Genomic DNA, 19240 nt, shown 5'->3' with positions numbered 1-19240 from the left:
TCAAAGTATTTCATATCACATTGTTGCATATTCTCACATTATGACATATTATTACATTATCAGAGTACATGGATTTGATTCTACTGGCAAAAGACACCTCGACAACGAGGCAGCAGTCACGGATGCCTTCCCCACCTTGGAGGCCATTCTAAGTCCCAGGGATCAGCCACAGACATCACCCACCTGCCAGCCATGGTGGCATCGATGGAACCCCTTGCACAGAGGTGGCACAGATGGAACCCCGTGCAGAGGAGACAGCAGGTCCCATTAGGGACTAGAGATGGGTACAAACAGCAATACGAACGAAAAAAAAACACGAAAAGCCCAATCTGCTGTTCGCAAACAAGCTGTTCATGAGGCCCCATTCTAAACAAACAGGTGGTCATTGAAAGCCTTGTTCATTGCTGTTCATCAAGCCAGACACTCTGGCACCTGCAATCAACTCCCATGGCAACTCAGGCAGGGATTTCTGAACTCTGTCTGAACTCCTGCTGTTGCCCTGGAAACCCCAATCTAAGTCCAATTTAGCTTGATAGGCAGGTCTTCCTTCCAAGTGTGGACTGGAGCTCCAAATTTGTTACAAGAGGAAAAGACAAGGGGGGAGAGGGGATCTCAGCTCTGGATTTCAGGGAGAGACAGCTGCTGTTAGAGAGACAGGGTGAGTGCATTGGAGCTTGAATTTTCTTTGTGTGGTTGGATAGGGATCTACCTCTTCAGGTTCCAGGGCTGCTGCCAGGCTCTGGGGCCAAGCTATTATTTATTATTGGTACCTTTCCTGCTGCCTGCTCAGGTAGGGTTTCTGGGAGTGGTGTGGTAGGGATCTACCCCTTCAAGTTCCAGGGCTGCCTCCTCATCCCTGGGGGGAGGCTGTTCTAAGTCCCACTGGCCTTCATGGTGTGCATCCCATCATGAGCAGGTGCAGCTCCTCCCTGCTCTTGGCTCCCATATAACAGAATGGGAGCTCCACAGTTGGAAGGGAGACTTGCACATCCAGGTTAGGTGGGCTAAGATTGGGGTTTCTGTGGCAACAAAAGGTCTGCAGACATTCCGGGCCTACGTTGCCTAGGGAATCAATTGATCGGCACCAGCCTGTCTGGCTTCATGAACCGCTCACGACTCTGACGAATCGGGCCAAAAAGTCGTGGAGTTCATGGAAAATGCAGCTCCATGAACCACATTTTCACGAACCACGAGTCAGCCCGGTTCATGCCAAATTTTGAGTCGTATTACGATTCGTGTCCACTCTACTGCTGACCCCTCAAAAACACCTCTGTTTTTCTAAGGGTAGAGCTGGACCTGATTAGTATGAACATGCTACAAAACCTTGTTTAATTTACTATTTACAGAAGAAAGGCTCTAATTCAAATAATTCAAATATCATTATCAGAGATAAATTCAAAATACCTTATTCGAAGAGGTTCTACTCTCCACAATGACCTTGCATGTGCACCAGCTCCTCCTGCTTCATAAAACACTCGCCTGTAGATAGATTTTTATTTAGAAAACCAGATTTTACAAACAGTGCTGTTTAGCTATATATATCTAAATTCCTGTCAATTAAAACTTTTTACGTATCACTGAAGGTTCACAAAATGCTTCAACTCACAAATCACTCTTCACCTATATCCTTCATCTATAAAACTATGGCTGCATACTATCTGAATGCACACTACTTCCTTCCTCCTCCACTTGAACACTTGAATTCAGTCATGAATAGTGGTCTTGTGTCCTGTTAAAGACTTAACAAAATTTTATTCCAGCATAAGCTTTCATAGACTAGAGCCTACTTCTCCAGATGTTATGAGTGGAATCTCATTTTGCATCTATTTATGTAGAAAGTTTGAAAAAACAAATAGCAGGGTTAGGGGATCATGTAATGCAGGAAATACAGAGTTGGTGATTATGGAACATTCAATCAGCAAAGACCATTCATTAGTTAGGCTAAGCTTGTTAACATACAGTAATAGGTTACAATCCTGTAATAGTCAGTTACAATTAGATCAAAATACTAAGTATGAGTTCAAAGGTGTGGGAGGGAATGTAGTGTGAAACTTTTGAATAAATCCCAATTCAGCCACTTCATATTGGAGTCTGCTTTTGAAGTTTGTTGAGAAGTTGTGACTTTCAAGTCAGGAACAGAAAAGTTCTCCCTCAGCTTCTGCATATTGGGATTTTTAATAGCAGATCTGTCCATTTATTTGTTTACATAGGGACAGTTGCTGGTAAGAAGCTGCTTTAGGTTATGGGCTATCTTATGGTTGCAAACATCCAGGTCGGGGCTGGAGAACTACTATAATTACAACTGATTTCCAGGTGATAGAGATACGTTCCCCTGGAGAAAATAGCTGCTTTGGATAGTGGACTCTATGGCATTATATCCCACTGAGGTCCCACCCCTCTGCAAACCTCACCCTCCCTGAGCTCCACCCCACATTTCCAGGAATTTACCAACACATTCTTGGCAACCCTAGGCTATCTTTAAGCAAGGAAAGCCTGCCATCTAAGACTTGTATTATTTTAACTGTGTTTTTATATAATTATTTTTGTAAACCACTTTGAATTCCTGGTAATGGGAGGGGTATAATATTTAAACAAATAATTATCATTATCACTGATAATGTATTGGACTGGTTGGAGCTGGCAACTAGATGACATCTGATAGCATTCTGTTTTTATATATTTTAGGCCCATCTTGGAGTAGGTTTTCTTATGGGATGCAGTCTGGCTTTACACCTCTGTTTCTTCACTCAGGAATGCCTTTTGTCAGTCTTTCATGTGTGTGACCATCTCTAAGGAGTTGGAGCAAATGCAGCTGAAACTTATTGCTCTATGATAGACAATAGATTATGTGGTATGCTCTGGGTAATTCGAGGAAGCATGTAGAGATGCAGAGTGGTTGATGGATTTTCAGTATATTATAGTACTTATGTGTGCATCACGTAGTTGTACTTTAGTGGTCAGAAAATGGACCTGTTCTGTCGACTCATCCAGACTTTCCCATGCATCCAGATTATGAAAATGTCATTGGTTACTCTCAAATATGGGAGATGTGCGTAGGAACTCAGGAAGCATTGCTGTAAGTCAGTATTTTCAGTCATGAAAATATCTGAATTCTGTACAGCCATGCTATGCCATAACAAGTAGGTTCATATGTACAGCAATGGACAGTACATAGTAGGAAAGTCTACAGTCCCTATCTCTTTACTGCTGCATCTCTGAGACCACTTTCTTACACTACAGCCCTCTTATAGTGGTAGTGTGCATTTTTCTTTTTTGTCAGTGTTTGCCCACTTGGAAAATTAGGATCCAGATTTTTACCCTGAAAGTATTTGGAATTTTGTCTTGTTAGAAGTAATACGATGCATTTGTTTACTGTTTAAATTGTGGAGTTAGTGTATTGTAATGAATAGAGTGCAGGACTAGGACTTGGGAGATCTAAGTTCAAATCTTCACTGACTCAACATGCATAGCGGTAGCCAGGTAATACTGGGTAATGAAATGTAGGGAAGTATAAAATACACAGTATAACTCACTTGTGTGGTGAATCATTCTGTTCTGTAGATGGGATTGTTAAACACTCATCATGGCCATGAAATAAGCGCAATACATGTCCCCCAAGAAGATATCCTAGAGAAGAGGAATATTAATTACCTTTGTGAAAACAGTAACAATATCACCTGGCAAACTTAAGGTCTAGAAGTAGCTGCATAAATTTTATGGCAGGGGTTCCCAATGTACCTCCAGTGCATGCCACCTTTTCTGGAGCCTGCAAAGTATTTTCAGAAAGTGCGTGGGGACAAGTGGGTCTTTTGCTCTGTAGCACTTCTGACTGGCCACTGGAGATCTCATTGTGTAATTTTTTTAAAAAAAAATGCTTGGGCAGCAGCTGCCACCACAGCACAATTATCTTCATTTCATGACTTAAGATAAGCTATGTGAAAGCAAGAATTTACTTAAACAGTATGTTCATTTAAAAAGTCATCTTGTTAAACAGAGCTTCTGCCTGACACGTTGAAGAGTTACTATTAGAGTCATGCATAACCTCACTCCCTGACATTTTGTGGTTGCCTCTAGACATGGGCACGAACAGCATTACGAATGGAAAAAACCCATGAACAGCCTGTTCATCTGTTCGCGAACAAGCCATTTGTGAGGCCCCATTCTAAAAGAACAAGTGGTCATTGCAACCTTGTTCGTTGCCTTTGGCAGCTGTTCTTCAAGCCAGACAGTCTGGCACCTGCAATCAATTCCCTTGGCAACTGGAGGCAGGGACTGAACTCTGTCTGAACTCCTTCTGGCTTTCCTTCTGGCTTTAACCCTTCAAAGTACTTCCAGCAGAGAGTCCCATTTTGCCACTGTGAAGAGAAAATGACAGCCAAGGGGGAGACCTGTGGAACATGCCTTTTCTAGGGTGCAATCTCTCTGAAACTTGGGGGGTCTTCAGAGGACAGTGAGGACTATGCCCCCTGCAAATTTGGTGAGTATTGGACATTGGGAAGGTCAGTTGGTAACCCCTCAAACTAGCTGCCAGCAGACACTGCTGTTTTTGCCAGGACAGGGCCCTTTAAACTATCAGCTGGCAGGCAGCAGGGGGGAATCCCAGCTGATAGTTTAAAGGGATCTTTAAAGGGCCAGGTAAGTGGGTTTGAGGGGAGGAGGGGCTAAGTGGGGTGGTTGGGGTGGGGGTGGTTCTGGTCCCCACAAACAACGAACATGTTCAGGAAAAGTTCATTTTGTCCATGTTCGTTGTTCGTAGATGGCAATGAACAACGAACAGGGTGTTCGGGTTTTTTTTTTCCATTCGTGCCCATGTCTAGTTGCCTCTACTGTCTGCAGCAGTCATTTTGTAGTTGCACCCAACACCATGTGTCAGAAGCAGGGTTGCCAGCTTCCAAGTAGTAGCTGGAGATATTCTGGAATTACAACTATCCAGGCCATAGAGATCAGTTCCCTTGGGGAAAATGGCTGCTTTGGAGGGTGGACTCCTTGGCATTATACCTTGCTGTGGTTCCTCCCTTCCCCAAATCCTATCCTCTCCATGCTCCACCCCTCAAATCTCCAAGAATTTCCCAACTTGGACCTGGCAACCTTAGTCAGAAGTCCAAAGGTGCCGGCAGCTCACATGAGTTGTCTGTCATAGGATAAGGCAAAAAGAGTGAGTGAGAAACATCAGGTTTCAAATACTGCCTCAGCCATGAACTTATAAAAGCGCTTTAGACAACTCTCTCTCTCTCTCTCTCTCTCTCTCTCTCTCTCTCTCTTTCAGCTTTTATATACTTACCTACCTCAAAGTATTGTAAGAATGACTGATATAATTTATGTAAGAATACATTCTACAGTACAATATTATTATTATTAATTTAATAAGATGATGTTTTCATTGACAACAAAAGATGTCCAATGCAGAAACCACTTTTCCATATAAAAATATGAGAAAGAGATCTTCAGTGACTTTTAAAAAAACCCAGCTCTGATTGGGCATGGGGAGCAATTCAGATCTCTCCTTGTGCTTCTCTTGAATTGGGCCAGGCAGTAAAATGAAGATCTAAACCTCATATATATTTTCTAAGGCAAAATTGAGACTCAAGCATAGACTAGCGGAAACCTAAAATGACTGTTACTGCACAGAAAAAAAATTTGCAGTGAAAAGGAAGTTCAGAACATGTTTAAAGAGCAAGTTATCCAAATTACACATGTCACTGGAGGTTTAACATGCCCTTTCATAAAATTTTCACAAGCCATTCCTATTTCACAAAATTAATCATTTATACAAAAAATCAGTACTACACAGTGGTAGCAGGTGATCCCAGAAGGGTAAGCAATTTGACTGTTCTATAGATTTACATTTTAATGGAAAGCAACTTTCCAATCAATTTAACATAGAGTTCACAACAAAAGAAGCCACTTTGTTTCTCAGGGGACATAAGGGTAAAATGATTCATCAGCACCTCACTGAGAACAATTTTAAACTCCCCTGTTGAATAACTGTCATACTAATATGTATATTTAAGGTTAAGCATTGCAAAGGAAATAAAAATCTGGATATTATGCACCTACATACAATGGTGCCATTAGAAAATCACTCAAATAATTCTGGATTCAATCTCAATGCTACTGAAATCAACCGCCAAAGGATTTGAAATTGCCTTGGCTCCCCATGGCTACTCCTCACACCAGTTTTCTCTATCTTCTAACAATAGCTGTTTCCCTGGCTCCTAGCCACAGATTTGAGGAATTATGCACATGCACATATTGCAGAGCAGGTAACTGATATTTTAGGGAATAAACACACAATATCAAGAAATTTACACTTCTTCTATTAATATAAAAGAACAGAGGGAGAGGTGAGATACAAGGTCCATTGCCTTATCTGGGTCCACCTACCTTGGCTCCTCCCCTCACAGGCTCTCCTACTGCAGCCATTCCATCAGGTTATTATTGACACACTGTATTAGTTATCTAAAAATTAGTGCCTAAATTTGTTTTGTGCTTGTTCCCTGTTTCTTTTGCATTCTATGTACTATACAAAAGCCATTTAGATGATCTGTAAACACCCTTGAATATGATGGCAGAAAGCATGATTGCTGCCACCCAATGAGGAATCCCCAGCCCCAGCTCCCATTTCCTACAGCCACTGCGAATTGGCGAGAGGGGGAATTTTTTAAAAGAGTAATCAGAAATCTATGTTTTATCACTGAGTTTCTGGCAAATCCTAGAGAGGTGTGACATCCATTTACAGGTTTTCCCCAGAAGTGACATCACGCCTTTGCTGATGGCTACCCACCATGACTCCGTCCCCAGTCTCCCACTGGTCTCCATGTATAAATGTATCAAATAAATAAATATTGTCTTGCATACCAGCGTCATTTATTTTAATGAAGATACGTTATAGAGATAAGAGAATGCAGTCTCTCGTCCCCACTCTGATCCTAATGTTACCAACCTCTAGGTGGGGCTTGATTTCCAGACTATAGAAATGAAAATGAAAGCTTTGGCATGTGGAGTCCTACTGAGCCATCTCCCCTCTCCAAACTGCACCCTCTCCAGACACAACTCCAAAATCTCCAGGAATTTCCTGAGCTGAAGTTGGCAGCCCCAACAGCATTTCCTGACATCTCCCTTTTGTTCCCACTGGCTTTATCTTTACTTCAGCAGTTCCAGAGAGTTGGTTCAGGGTTTCCACATTACCAGTTTAAGCATACCCATATACTGTATTCTTCAACGAACATAACAGCTCATCTAATGTTGTTTTTCTTCAGGTATTAAAGCTTGAATCATGTTATACCATTATAGTTTGCATTTCCCTGCCTATGATTAAAAGGTAATGGTGGACTGTACCACCAGAAATAACTGGTGGCTTATATTAATTTCCATTCTACCCACAATTACAAAACATACTTTATTATTTATTTTAAAAATACTTTTATGCCGCCTTTCCACCCAAATAGTTTCCAAGGCAATAAACATAAAAATATTAAAACATTTGAACATATAAACACACAAACGGGCCCGATCCCGATGGCTGCTGCGCATGGGAGTGCGCTGTGCCACAGGGAAGGTGCGTGCCCCCTGCCAGTTAGGTAAGTGGGGGTGGGGGAGCGGGGGTGGGGGATCCCCCACCCTCACTGGGGGTCTGGGATCCCTAACACACACACAACACCAAAAACAGGAAAGAGGCCAATAACAGTTATTGGGATACGCCAAATGAAATAGTCTTCACCTGTGGTGAAAGATGACAGATTAAACTCCCTAGGGTGAGATTTCCATGGTTTTGGCACCATGACTAAGAAGGACCTCTCTTGGGTTGTACCCATCTAGCCTCAAACAGCAGGGGCACATAAATCATGGCCTCCAAATATGACCAGAGTGAACAGGCAGGTTCATACAGGAGAGGCAGTCCTTAAGATATGCTGGCCTCAAGCAATAGGGCTTTAAAGGACTCAATACTAGCCCCTTGAATCAAGCCCAGAAGCAAATTGGGAGCTGGAGTAGATAAGACTGGAGTATGACAGTCAGCACATTTAAGATAAGCCCTTGCAGGACTGTTAAGAGTGATTGCCTTTCAGAGTCAGAGAAATTTGGGTGGCACTCCTAGACAATTGGATTGGGTAGCTCAGGTGAGAAAGGTTGGTTTTAACTCCTGGCAGAGAGATTGGGGTGTGTGAAGGAGTCGAGAGACAGAGTCTAAAGCTGGACAACCCCCCACCCCCCACCACAAGCAGCAAACTTCATCTAAAATTGTCAAACTAGTTAGGAAGACAGAGGCAGTCACCCAGACCCTGCTCCAGAAAAAGCCCAGACAGAAAGACCAGCTAGTCTTACAAGTCTGGAAAGTGCAGGAGGATTTAAACAGGGAATACAAAGAAGTAATAGGCTGGAGAGAGACAGAGGCAGAAATCACAGGCCTAACATAGTAAAGGAATTCCAATATTTGCAAGGAAAAACATACAGGATTGAGGAAATTAGTGGCCCAGAGTTTGAGGTGAACTTGGCAGAACTCCCTATTAGATATAAAGGATTCTAGGTGAAATGGATTATGGGAGTATGGGGAGAACTGGATGTTCCCATTTTGTTAGGGAATGACCTGGCCTCACAAACTAAGGTGAATAAAGTAGTAACCAGGAGTAGGCCCCAAAGTCGAGCTTCAGAGCAGCAAACTTTGAGCAGGAGGTTGCTAAGGAAACCAGTTGTAGCCACTTAGCAAACTGTGCCTAGAGGGATAGATACAAGCAGTTTGTGTCAGGAAATCCATGCTGCAGAATTCCTCGAGGAGCAAAGGCAAGATGAAACTGCAAGATCTGTGGCAGAGGATGGAAATCTCTCAGGAAGTGACAATTGAAAGTCCTTGTATATTCAAGATACTAGAACAGAGACTGCATAGAGTGTCTATGAGGTGTAAATGGGCTGCTATCTGGGAGAAGCACAAACAGCTAGTGATCCCCAGGAGATACAGAATGCAATTTTTAAAGCTGGCCCATGATACACCTATGGCAGGACATCTAGGAATCAACAAGACTAGAGATAGGTTGCAAGCTAGATTTTATTGGTTCAATATAGGAAAAGACTTCAGGGTGTTTTGCAAGTCTTGTCAGGCATGTCAATTAGTGGGCAAGGCTAAAAAGGGCCGCAGCTGGCTTACCAGCTGAAGCTGGTAAAAGGTATTCCTTGTCAATGCTACCAGCTGTTTATCTAACAGCAGACATAGATCCAGCAGCACCCCAAGCTACAAACCTGCTCCTTTGGGAGGAGTGCAATCCCATCCAGAACAGGTGATATCCCAATTCCTTGGTCAAACTTTCCCCCCACCAGTAGCACCTCTATTTTGTCAGGATTAAATTTCAGTTTGTTAGCCCTCAACCATTCCAAAACTGACTTCAAGCACCAGTTCACAGTTTCCACAGCCTCCCTGAGTGCAAGACAGCTGAGTGTCATCTGCACATAGGTGGCAGCTCAGTCCATATCTCCAGATGAGGTCTCCCAGTAGCTTTACATAGATGTTGACAAGCATGGGGGGGGGGGGAGATGTTGTTCTGAAGGTAAAATATGTGTGGGGGTGCATGGGCAGGAGTTACTTGGAACAAGATGTCAAGAAACAAACTTACCTAGGTCATTTCTCGTACTTTGGTTCAGACTTTTGGCCTAGCTAAGATGCAATTAGACTTATTCCCAATTAACTCTGGGGGAAAAGAAAGCTTTTTCTGGGAGACTGGTGCAGAGGTGACTCTGTCACTTCTCAGCCAGATAAGAGGATGAAGTGGTGCCACAGGTGCAAGACCGTAGAAGCTCTCAAGGACAGAACATTAGAAAGGTCAGTATTTGCATTCAATCACATGGCATTATGGAAATGATTAGTCCCCCACCCCTCATCACAGGTTGTTGAGTACTGGGCCGAGCAAGGCCTCTAAAGTAGTTACTGTATTGATTGTAATGCACTATACTGTGTTGAGCTTGAGGTTCAGTCAAGGCTCCCAAAGCCTGCATTCTCATTGTTCCATAAACCCTGCAATATCACTGGTTACTTTCTCAAGACAGCAGCCAATTGGTCCTCTATAATAAAGACCAATCAGTGGCCTGTCTACTTCAAACATTGTATATAGTTTATGCAATTGATGGTATTCTAAAGTATGTATTCTCGTTGGCTATCAGTTATTCTGGGGGTGGAACTGCTGTATATATATTGAGGGCTTCTGTTCAGTCTGTCAGTGTGTGTTGTGTTCCTGCTAAATAAAGAGCTGTTGAATCACCTTGTGTCTGAACCCACTATTTAACACTGGCGACAAGGATGGGATCTCTGATTGGGTATGCAGCCCCAATATCAGAGCAAAATCACTAACAGGGTGCTTGGGTATGCAGCCCCGAGACCTGAGCTGAAATATTAAGCTTGGGTAGGCAGCCCTGAGAAACAGAGCAAATCACTTGCCAGCGAGGAATTGTCGCCTCACCCATCTGGCATACTCTTGCTTCATCCAGAGGGCAGACATGGCCGCTAAGGGCTACTTGGAGCTGTTTGACTCAACAGCCGAGGACTGGGAATCATACATTACCCGGTTTGCATTTTACCTCAAAGCAAACAAGATTGAGGACACAGATCTCACGAGAGCGACGTTCTTCAGCGTGTGTGGGTGTTCCACGTTTGATATAGCGCGGGCACTAGTGGCGCCAGCCCTGCTTCAAACTACAGTGTTTGACACAATAAAAAACAGACTCAAGGAGCACTTCTCACCACAGCCATCTGAGATAGCCTGCAGACATGCGTTCTACAGCCGAGACCAGGCGCAAGGTGAATCGATAGCAGCCCTCCGACAGGCAGCCAGACAATGCAACTTCCCTGACCTTGAGATGGCACTACATGATCGCCTGGTGTGTGGCCTTCGCGATGAGAAGCTACAGCGCCGGCTGTTCACGCAGAAGAACCTCGACTTCCAAACAGCATTCAAAGAAGCACTAGCAGCTGAAGCAGCAGACCAGTCCACCCAGGAGGTGCGACGTTGGCGGAGTCCAGAGCTGCCCCTGAATGAAGAGCCAGTCCACTATGGGGATTTTGACAGTGGCTCTGAGGAAGAAGACGGTGTGCACAGATTCCATGCAGTGCAAGCCCAGCACTCTGAGAGGCAGCCATACTACGGTTCCCCTTGTTCTAGTTGTGGGGGAGACCACGAAAGAAGGAGATGCCGGTTCCGTGATGCCAACTGCCAGGCATGCGGAAAGAAGGGCCACATCGCTCGGGCCTGCATAACTGTCAGGAAAGGAGGCTCTCTGCAGCAGTCTCCTCGCCTCACTCTGCGCTGCCAAAGGCCACGAGGGAGAGAGCGCCAGCTGAATGAATGCCACACCACAACCGTCATCATGCACACACAAGCAGGTAACAAAGACAAGATCTACACCACGGTTTGTATTGAGGGAACACCATGCGTCATGGAGGTTGACTCCGGGTCAGCGCTCTCAATTGTCTCCAGGGACACCTACAACCGCTTGTGCTCCAAGAGCAAGAACCAGCCACTCAAGCCCAGCAGTCTACGCCTGACGGATCTCCAGGGTCATCAGGTTCCAGTGGTTGGAGCTGGCCAAGTCGTGGTCAGCTACAAGGACTTTCACGGCCCCCTTCCTTTTGTTGTTGTTAAGGGGCACTGCACGAGTTTGCTGGGACTTGATTGGTTCAAGGCGTTGGGCATCCGCATCACTGGAGTCCAACAAGGCAGCCCATCCATAAGCAAAGCGGCACACAGCAAGTTCTCTGCCAGGCACGTTTCATCAGGGTGCCGCAAAGGGCCGCCCGTCTCCATGCCAGCAGTGAAGACAAGCCGTCGGAAGGAGCATCAGGTCCACTCCGCACTCAACCAGATCAGCTTCGACTGCCTTGGCCGCTATGGGAGCAGAAACAGAACTGGGACTTTCCCCCACAATCCGCAGCCTCAAGTGGCTCACAAACTCCCACAAGAGACTGCACCTCCAGAGCAAAGCCGGCAAGGGACACTGGGCTGTCAGCCCCAAAGAACTCTGGCATGACTGCACCGCGCAGGCTCCGGCAGGCTCACCTTTCCCCAGTCCCACTCCAGGACTCTGTTGGCAACAGGTAGTTCCACACTAAGGGGGGAGGGGTGTGATGTATTGGTCTCAGGGCCTCTAATGTATTCTGGCTCACCTTCCCCAGCCTATCTGCGAACAACAGGGTGTTCCAAACTAAGGGGGGAGGGGTGTTGTGTACTGGGCCGAGCAAGGCCTCTAAAGTAGTTACTGTATTGATTGTAATGCACTATACTGTGTTGAGCTTGAGGTTCAGTCAAGGCTCCCAAAGCCTGCATTCTCATTGGTCCATAAACCCTGCAATATCACTGGTTACTTTCTCAAGACAGCAGCCAATCAGTCCTCTATAATAAAGACCAATCAGTGGCCTGTCTACTTCAAACATTGTATATAGTTTATGCAATTGATGGTATTCTAAAGTATGTATTCTCATTGGCTATCAGTTATTCTGGGGGTGGAACTGCTGTATATATATTGAGGGCTTCTGTTCAGTCTGTCAGTGTGTGTTGTGTTCCTGCTAAATAAAGAGATGTTGAATCACCTTGTGTCTGAACTCACTATTTAACACAGGTCAAGCCTTTTATGATTCATCAAGCTAGTCAGGCTATACTGCAGGTAATTAGCCTTAAAAGCTTGTACTCTTAGTCTAACTTCTGTCAGAAGGATCAATCTTCTGCTTCTGAATGTTGTGCGCTGCCATTTTGGCTTTGTTCTCCGGACCTGAGATTCTGAATCTCCTATTTGGACTTTGAGACCTAATGGAAAGGTAACATTTGATTTAGGTTTGCAAGTTTTCAAGTATATGTTAGCTTAGCCAAATATCCTCTTGTTATTCTGCTTCTCCTGATTGCACACTTTTATAACTTTTGTAATTGGTATTTTGCACTTTCTTTAATAAACTTTGTTAATTATACTTGCGTGGAGTTATTGAATTGTTACTGCTTCAATCTGAATGCAGTACCTTAGCCATTTTGTCATAAATTACCCAAGTAACTGTTTCCTGGACTCAGCCTATAAAGTGCCTACCTTGCAAGGCTGATTCTTGTTAACACCCAGAGGGCTTGGGGTTTACCTCTTAGTCTTAGGCTGTGGGTTAGTTAAAGAGGCTGGTGGTGGCGGTGGCGCTTCTACCCTGGAAAGTGAAGGTTTACTTTCCAGCTTTTGAGCTCTGGTTTTTGGCATCCCTAAGGAAAAAGAGCCCCCCTGGGGATCCAGGAAGGTGTTGCTTTTCCCTACACAAGATACATCTGTTTTTACAAAAGTCATATGACACAGCAACCTAATGAAGTTGGGTGTACACTTTTCCTTGCTCTGTGACATAGAATAACCCATACTAAGAGAAGGAAAGGGGGTGGGGAATATTACATAAACTTATAACTTCATAAATCAACAAACCTTCCTCTATGCTACTCCCTGAACAAGTAGGGTGAACATTCCATAGTGTCTGCATAAAAGACGCGTCCACTTGTATGTTTCCATATGATACAGAGAGATGCTGAAAAAGAAATACAAATTTACAAATACCACAATAAAACAAGAAATTGAGAATAAAGTATTAATTTCTCAAAGACTGGACAGAGGTTGCCAACCTCCAGCTGGTGCCTGGAGACCTTTTGGCATTACAACTGATCTCCAGATATTAGAACCTGGTGAGATCCCTCCCCTCCTCAAACTCCATCTTCCCAAATTACCACCTCCAGATCTCCAAGAATTTCATAATCTGGCAACTCTAGAATAGATTTACCACAAATTAATGTATACTGCCCGGATTTCTTTGAATGATGGAAAAAGTAAAAATGAAAAGCTGGATGTAATCTATTCATTTTTATTTTGCCCTATCTCCAAGGAGATCATGGTTTATAAGGAGAAAGGATGAAACAATGGCTACAAAGCAACAATTGTCAAATTAACCTTGAGAGGTTTGTATGTGTTTAACAAGGCACAATACTTTAGCATAAAATGAAATGGTTTTTTTTCCTTTCTAAAATTTACAATAGCTGCTAATTTCCTTCACCTATTTCAGCAATCAAAATCTGATTTCAAACCACACACCATGTCTTCATTCTTCCAGCACACTACCTCAAATTAACTAAGCTGCAGACCAGAAATTGTGTAAATCTATTTTTATTTTAGAGGAGGACTCTGAAATATGCTTGCCAGGCCTCCCACTAGGGTAAGAGACCTCCCACCAGCAATAATCTCTTCTGGCTACCACTCAGAGTAGTGGCAGAAGAAAAATAAATAAAATCATAGTTGGGCCAATGGCGTGATGTCATTCCTGGGGAAAATCCAGCATTGATGCCAGTCCTTTCTAGAAATCACTGGAAACTCTATAGTTTTTCTCTAAAGTATATTAGATTCCTAGAGGTTTTCCCCAGAAGTGATGTCAAGCTTTTGCTGATGGTGCCCTCCATGTCTCCACCCCCAGACTCTAACCGGTTGCCAGGCTGGGATCACATTTCTGTCAAAATGAAAGTCGTATGTATAAGAAGCATGTAGTTTATAATTTGGAAAATGTGAAAGGGAGGGGAAAAGACAAAAATGACAATGGTGTAGTGAAGAACCTATACAAGAGAGTCGCAAAGATTCATTGATCCTTACCAGATACCTTTCAGAGGACACACTAACTAAGATAAGATCATCTCCAATACGGACTTTTTCTCCTTCAGACCTCTGTTTAGATGCGGGATGTATTGTCCACCAGCAAGCTTCACCTACAGTGCACAGAGATACTAATATTATCTATTGATTATATTTTATGCTGCTTTTCACATAAAATTGAGTCCCAATACAAATGACATCAAAATTCAACATACACATTCTAAAAGGAGGGGATTCTCAGGTAACATGGATGGATCCAGGCACAACAAAAGGACATCTGGCTGTTTCCTGCTCTTCCTATGATTGTCTGACAGTTGATTGAAGCTGGCCACAGGAGACTATCATTATTTTATAGATTTCTTTAATTCATTCATAGCCCACCTTTCACCCCAGTGAAGACTTACAGTGGCATATATTGTTCTCCTCTCCTCCATTTTATCCTCACAACAACCCTGTGAGGAAGGTTAGGTTGAGAATGTGTGATTGGCCTAAGGTAACCCAGCAAGTTTCCATGGCAGAGCAGGGATTCAAACCCAGGTCTTCCAGATTATAATGTGACACTAACAACTAGAGATGAGCACAAACCAGGAAAAAACCGAACCATGTGATTCATGGTTCATCAAATTTCATGAACCATGAACCATGAACTTTCACAAACTTGCCCTGGTTCGTGAACCGGTTCATTTGTTCATGAAAACGTCACATCCAGGTCAGAAAATCATCACTTCCGGGTCATTAGAAGGTCATTTCTGGGCCAGCAGAAGTTCACTTCTGGGTCAGCAGAAGGTCTACAGAAAGTCCATCCCCTGTTGCCTAGGAAACTAATTGATTGGCACCAGGCTGTCTGCAGTGACGAACCAAAAAATGAACCAAGCGAACCAGACTAAAAGTTCGTGGCAGTTTGTCAGAAATGGGATCTGATGAACCGTGGTTTGCAAACCACGAACCGATCTGGTTCGTGCTTAGTTTTGGTTCGTATTTTGATTCGTTCCCATCTCTACTAACAACTACATCACACTGGCTCAGCTCTGACTCATTAATAATACTCATTTCTCATATCATTTTGTATGGACAGTCAGAAGATATTTACAAACTGTATGGCATAGAATTTCATTTTACATGCAGATAGCATTCACCACCTTCATGGGCGTTTGCTCTTTATCATCACAACTATGGTTGTTGTGGGTTTTCCAGGCTGTATTGCCGTGGTCTTGGCATTGTAGTTCCTGACGTTTTGCCAGCAGCTATGGCTGGCATCTTCAGAGGTGTAGCACCAAAAGACAGAGATCTCTCAGTGTCACAGTGTGGAAAGGATGTTGGCAGGTCATTTATATCTATCTTATCATTTTTATCTCAGCTCAAGCCCACCCCTTCTGAGTAGATATAAATGACCTGCCAGCATCCTTTCCACACTGTGACACTGAGAGATCTCTGTCTTTTGGTGCTACACCTCTGAAGATGCCAGCCACAGCTGCTGGCGAAACGTCAGGAACTACAATGCCAAGACCACGGCAATACAGCCTGGAAACCCCACAACAACCATTGTTCTCCGGCCGTGAAAGCCTTCGACAATATATCATCACAACTCTTTTCATGTTGTATTTTACTATATATTAAAAATTGTACACAGATGTGCATCTGAAAAATCTGACTAGTCTTATCAAAATTCCTTTAGCTTTCTTTAAAAACCTTCATCATGTTTCATCTCAGCGGAACTTGCCAAATTTACTCCAAATGTTTCATTAAGCAAAATGAAACAGCTTTGAATTTTGGTGTTTCCATTTTAAAACAAAATAGCTTAAAATCTATTACAATATCAGAACCAGTGAATACTTACCTTAGCTTTCAGACACTTTTGCTACTTTATCCTTTTCTATTAGCCATGAGAATGACTACATTTAAATTCCAGTCTTTTTCATTTACTGAAATTCCAATAAATCCCAGAAAGATAAATTTTATACACAGAACAAAAGAGGGATTTTTGCACCTGTACAACTTTCACCTTCTTCTCTCTCACACAATACTTTTGAGGCATTATGGCCACACTGACAGTCAGAACAATGTAGTAGTCAGAGTACTACACTAGGATCAAAGACTAGGAGCCAAGCTACAAGTGACGCCTTACACAGGTTGGACACTTGTCAGCTTACCTCAAGTTTTGATGGGAAATATAGGCGTCCTGGTTTTACAGCTTGGCTGTCCATTACAGCTGCAAGACCAGGATGCCTATATTTCCCATCAAAACTTGAGGGAAGCTGACAAGTGTCCAACCTGTGTCAGGCGTCACTTGTAGCTTGGCTCTAAGTGTGAATCCCCACTTTACTATGGAAGCTCACTAAGTGACCTGGGGTCACTTAGTCTCTCTCTCTCAGCCTAATCCCCAGAGTTGTGAGGGTAAAATGGAGGAAGAGAGAAGAATAGTGTATGTCTCGAGCCAGCTCCATGGCATGGCCTGGATGATGGCAGCCTCAACAGGCACCCTCCCCCCAGGCAACACCCACCTGGTGTCAAGGTAATCCAGCAGCTGGGACAACACTGAGGATTGGCGGCCCAATGAAAGGAACGGTGGTGGTGTGAAGAGGCCTGGCTGCCAGGGAAAGGGTGGCATTGGAGAGAGCAGCAGCCAGGGAACCCAGGCTGCTGCCCTGTAAACAAGCGGGGCATCGGGTCTTCACAGCTAGAGGGAGAGCATTGTCAGGGCTCCCAGCAACACAGGCAACCACCCACGCTGGCAGAGCTTGACCCTAGCACACTGCCAACCACTGATAGAGGCACAGCCAGGAGTATGCTGTCCATCTGTAGCATCAACACTGACTGTTGGGGGAAGGACAGCTTCTGACAGCAGTGGGCCAGTGGCAGTAATTTGCAGCCCAAAATGGACCCTGCCCAAGTGGGATCAGAGCTCAGGTAGGGCAAAAGGGCCAGGCCAGGGGAAGGCCTTTGAGAGGGTGTGGGGGTGAGGCTGTGGCAAGGCCCAGCCCAGTTGCTGGGCCTCACCCTGAGGACAGGAACTTGGCAAGCAGGGCAGAGCCTACATTAGAGTGGGAGGATAAAGGGAGGGCTCAGAACCCTGGGCTGGAGAGGAGAGTGGAGGACTGACCCTGCTTGCTAAGGGCAGCCTTTCAGTTGGGAAGGGGCTTTCCAGGGGTGTCATAACCCAGCACCTCACTCATCATTTCTGAGGCCAAATAGGGGAGCCCTTGGCAGGGTGAGGGTACTCTGGAGCAGCGGTTGGTAGGCGGTTGGCAACAGGAGTGGACCTAGGGAACTGGAGACCACAGTGGCACCATGGTGGAAGGGCAGGTAGAGGCCCTCATTCTTGAGGAGCCTCACAGTGGATACTGATTTGGGTACCAATAGGGGAGAAAAAATAAGTATAAATATCTAAATTAATTAATTAAAATGCTGCAGTTAGGAACCATGTGTACAGCATCTGCCACACAGACTGAACAACTCTGAGTCTCTGTGTAATCACAGTATAACAAGCATTGAGGAAGAGGAGGCCACTCCCCAGTACCTGCCCAGCCTGGACATTCCTTAGGTCTCTTCTACTTTGCATAGGAATACATCTGACACTGGCTCTGCCTGGAATAACTAGCAGCCAGAATGAAAGCAATTTTAATGGAGCTACTCTTTCTCCCCCATGGTGTGGGTCAAGGAGACATCCTTCATCTCATGCCACCAGCTGCCAGGCCTTGGGAGAAAGGTGAACCCCAGCAGCATTGAACCTATGCAGCTCAGCAGTCGAGTGGGTCTGGGAGATATAAATAGGTGCAATTCATACCCATTACCTTCTCCTTGTCACTGTCCTCCTTAGATTGCAGTATCCCAAGCAGTTGCTTGTGCAGTGAGCCGGTCCTGACCTGGTAGTTGACACAATGGCTACTAAAGCCACACAGAGGATTCTGACTACATGCATGGCCTGTTTATTGCTCCTCTGTGAACTAGGTCCATTTGTAAACATACAAGTATGTTTAGGAGTAACCCTATACATCATATAATGTTTTTGCTATATAGGAGTGACAGAAATTATTTTGAATGGTTACAGTTACAAATTCATGCAATGTAGGCTTTTTAAAAAAAATGCTCACTCTGCATGCAACAGGTTTTTTTTCTTTATGGATAAAGGCAGAGTATTGCCAGTATTAATAATCTTCATGACTCATCTAAAAACATTTTAAACACATACAAAGCTATTCACGGCCTTGGTCCGGCATACCTATGGGACCGCCCCCACTCCCTTTGTTCCTCCATGGCAGCTTCGCTCATCTGAACAGGGTCTCTTGCAGGTGCCAGCCTGCACATGGGTGAAATCAACAGCAGCCTGTACACAGGCTTTTTCTGTGGTGGCCCCTACTCTGTGGGGTCTGAGGAGGTCAGGAGAGCCCCCACTCTCCTGGCTTTCCACAAATGATACAAAACCAAATTACTCAAAAAGGCTTTTTACTCAAATGGGAGGGTTGTATTGTAGAGAGGAGTTTCAGATGTTTCGTCAGTGAGATGGGACCATAGACTTCACTGCTATGTTGCCTTACACATTATCTGCTTTAAATATGTATTCCTATATACTACCTGTGCTTTATGTTGTCTAATGTTAGTCCTAGAATTGATTCTA

At 44.2% G+C, this 19240-nt stretch overlaps 1 protein-coding gene across 1 annotated transcript in view; it reads right to left on the bottom strand.

Annotated features, from left to right (window-relative positions):
• Nucleotides 1-19240, bottom strand: part of RYR3 (ryanodine receptor 3) — a 479585-nt gene that overhangs the window by 405837 nt on the left and 54508 nt on the right. Inside the window, exons 6-9 of the mRNA XM_054969918.1 lie at nt 14626-14738; nt 13420-13519; nt 3534-3627; nt 1405-1479 (exon numbers count right to left, since the gene is read on the bottom strand). Of these exons, the coding sequence (XP_054825893.1) occupies nt 1405-1479; nt 3534-3627; nt 13420-13519; nt 14626-14738 (382 nt within the window). The remainder of the gene's footprint in view (nt 1-1404; nt 1480-3533; nt 3628-13419; nt 13520-14625; nt 14739-19240) is intronic.

This window comes from Eublepharis macularius, chromosome 2, assembly GCF_028583425.1.
Source record: "Eublepharis macularius isolate TG4126 chromosome 2, MPM_Emac_v1.0, whole genome shotgun sequence".
NCBI lineage: Eukaryota > Metazoa > Chordata > Lepidosauria > Squamata > Eublepharidae > Eublepharis > Eublepharis macularius.
The sequence above is the reverse complement of the archived record's forward strand: the minus strand, read 5'-3'. Positions and strand labels throughout refer to the sequence as shown.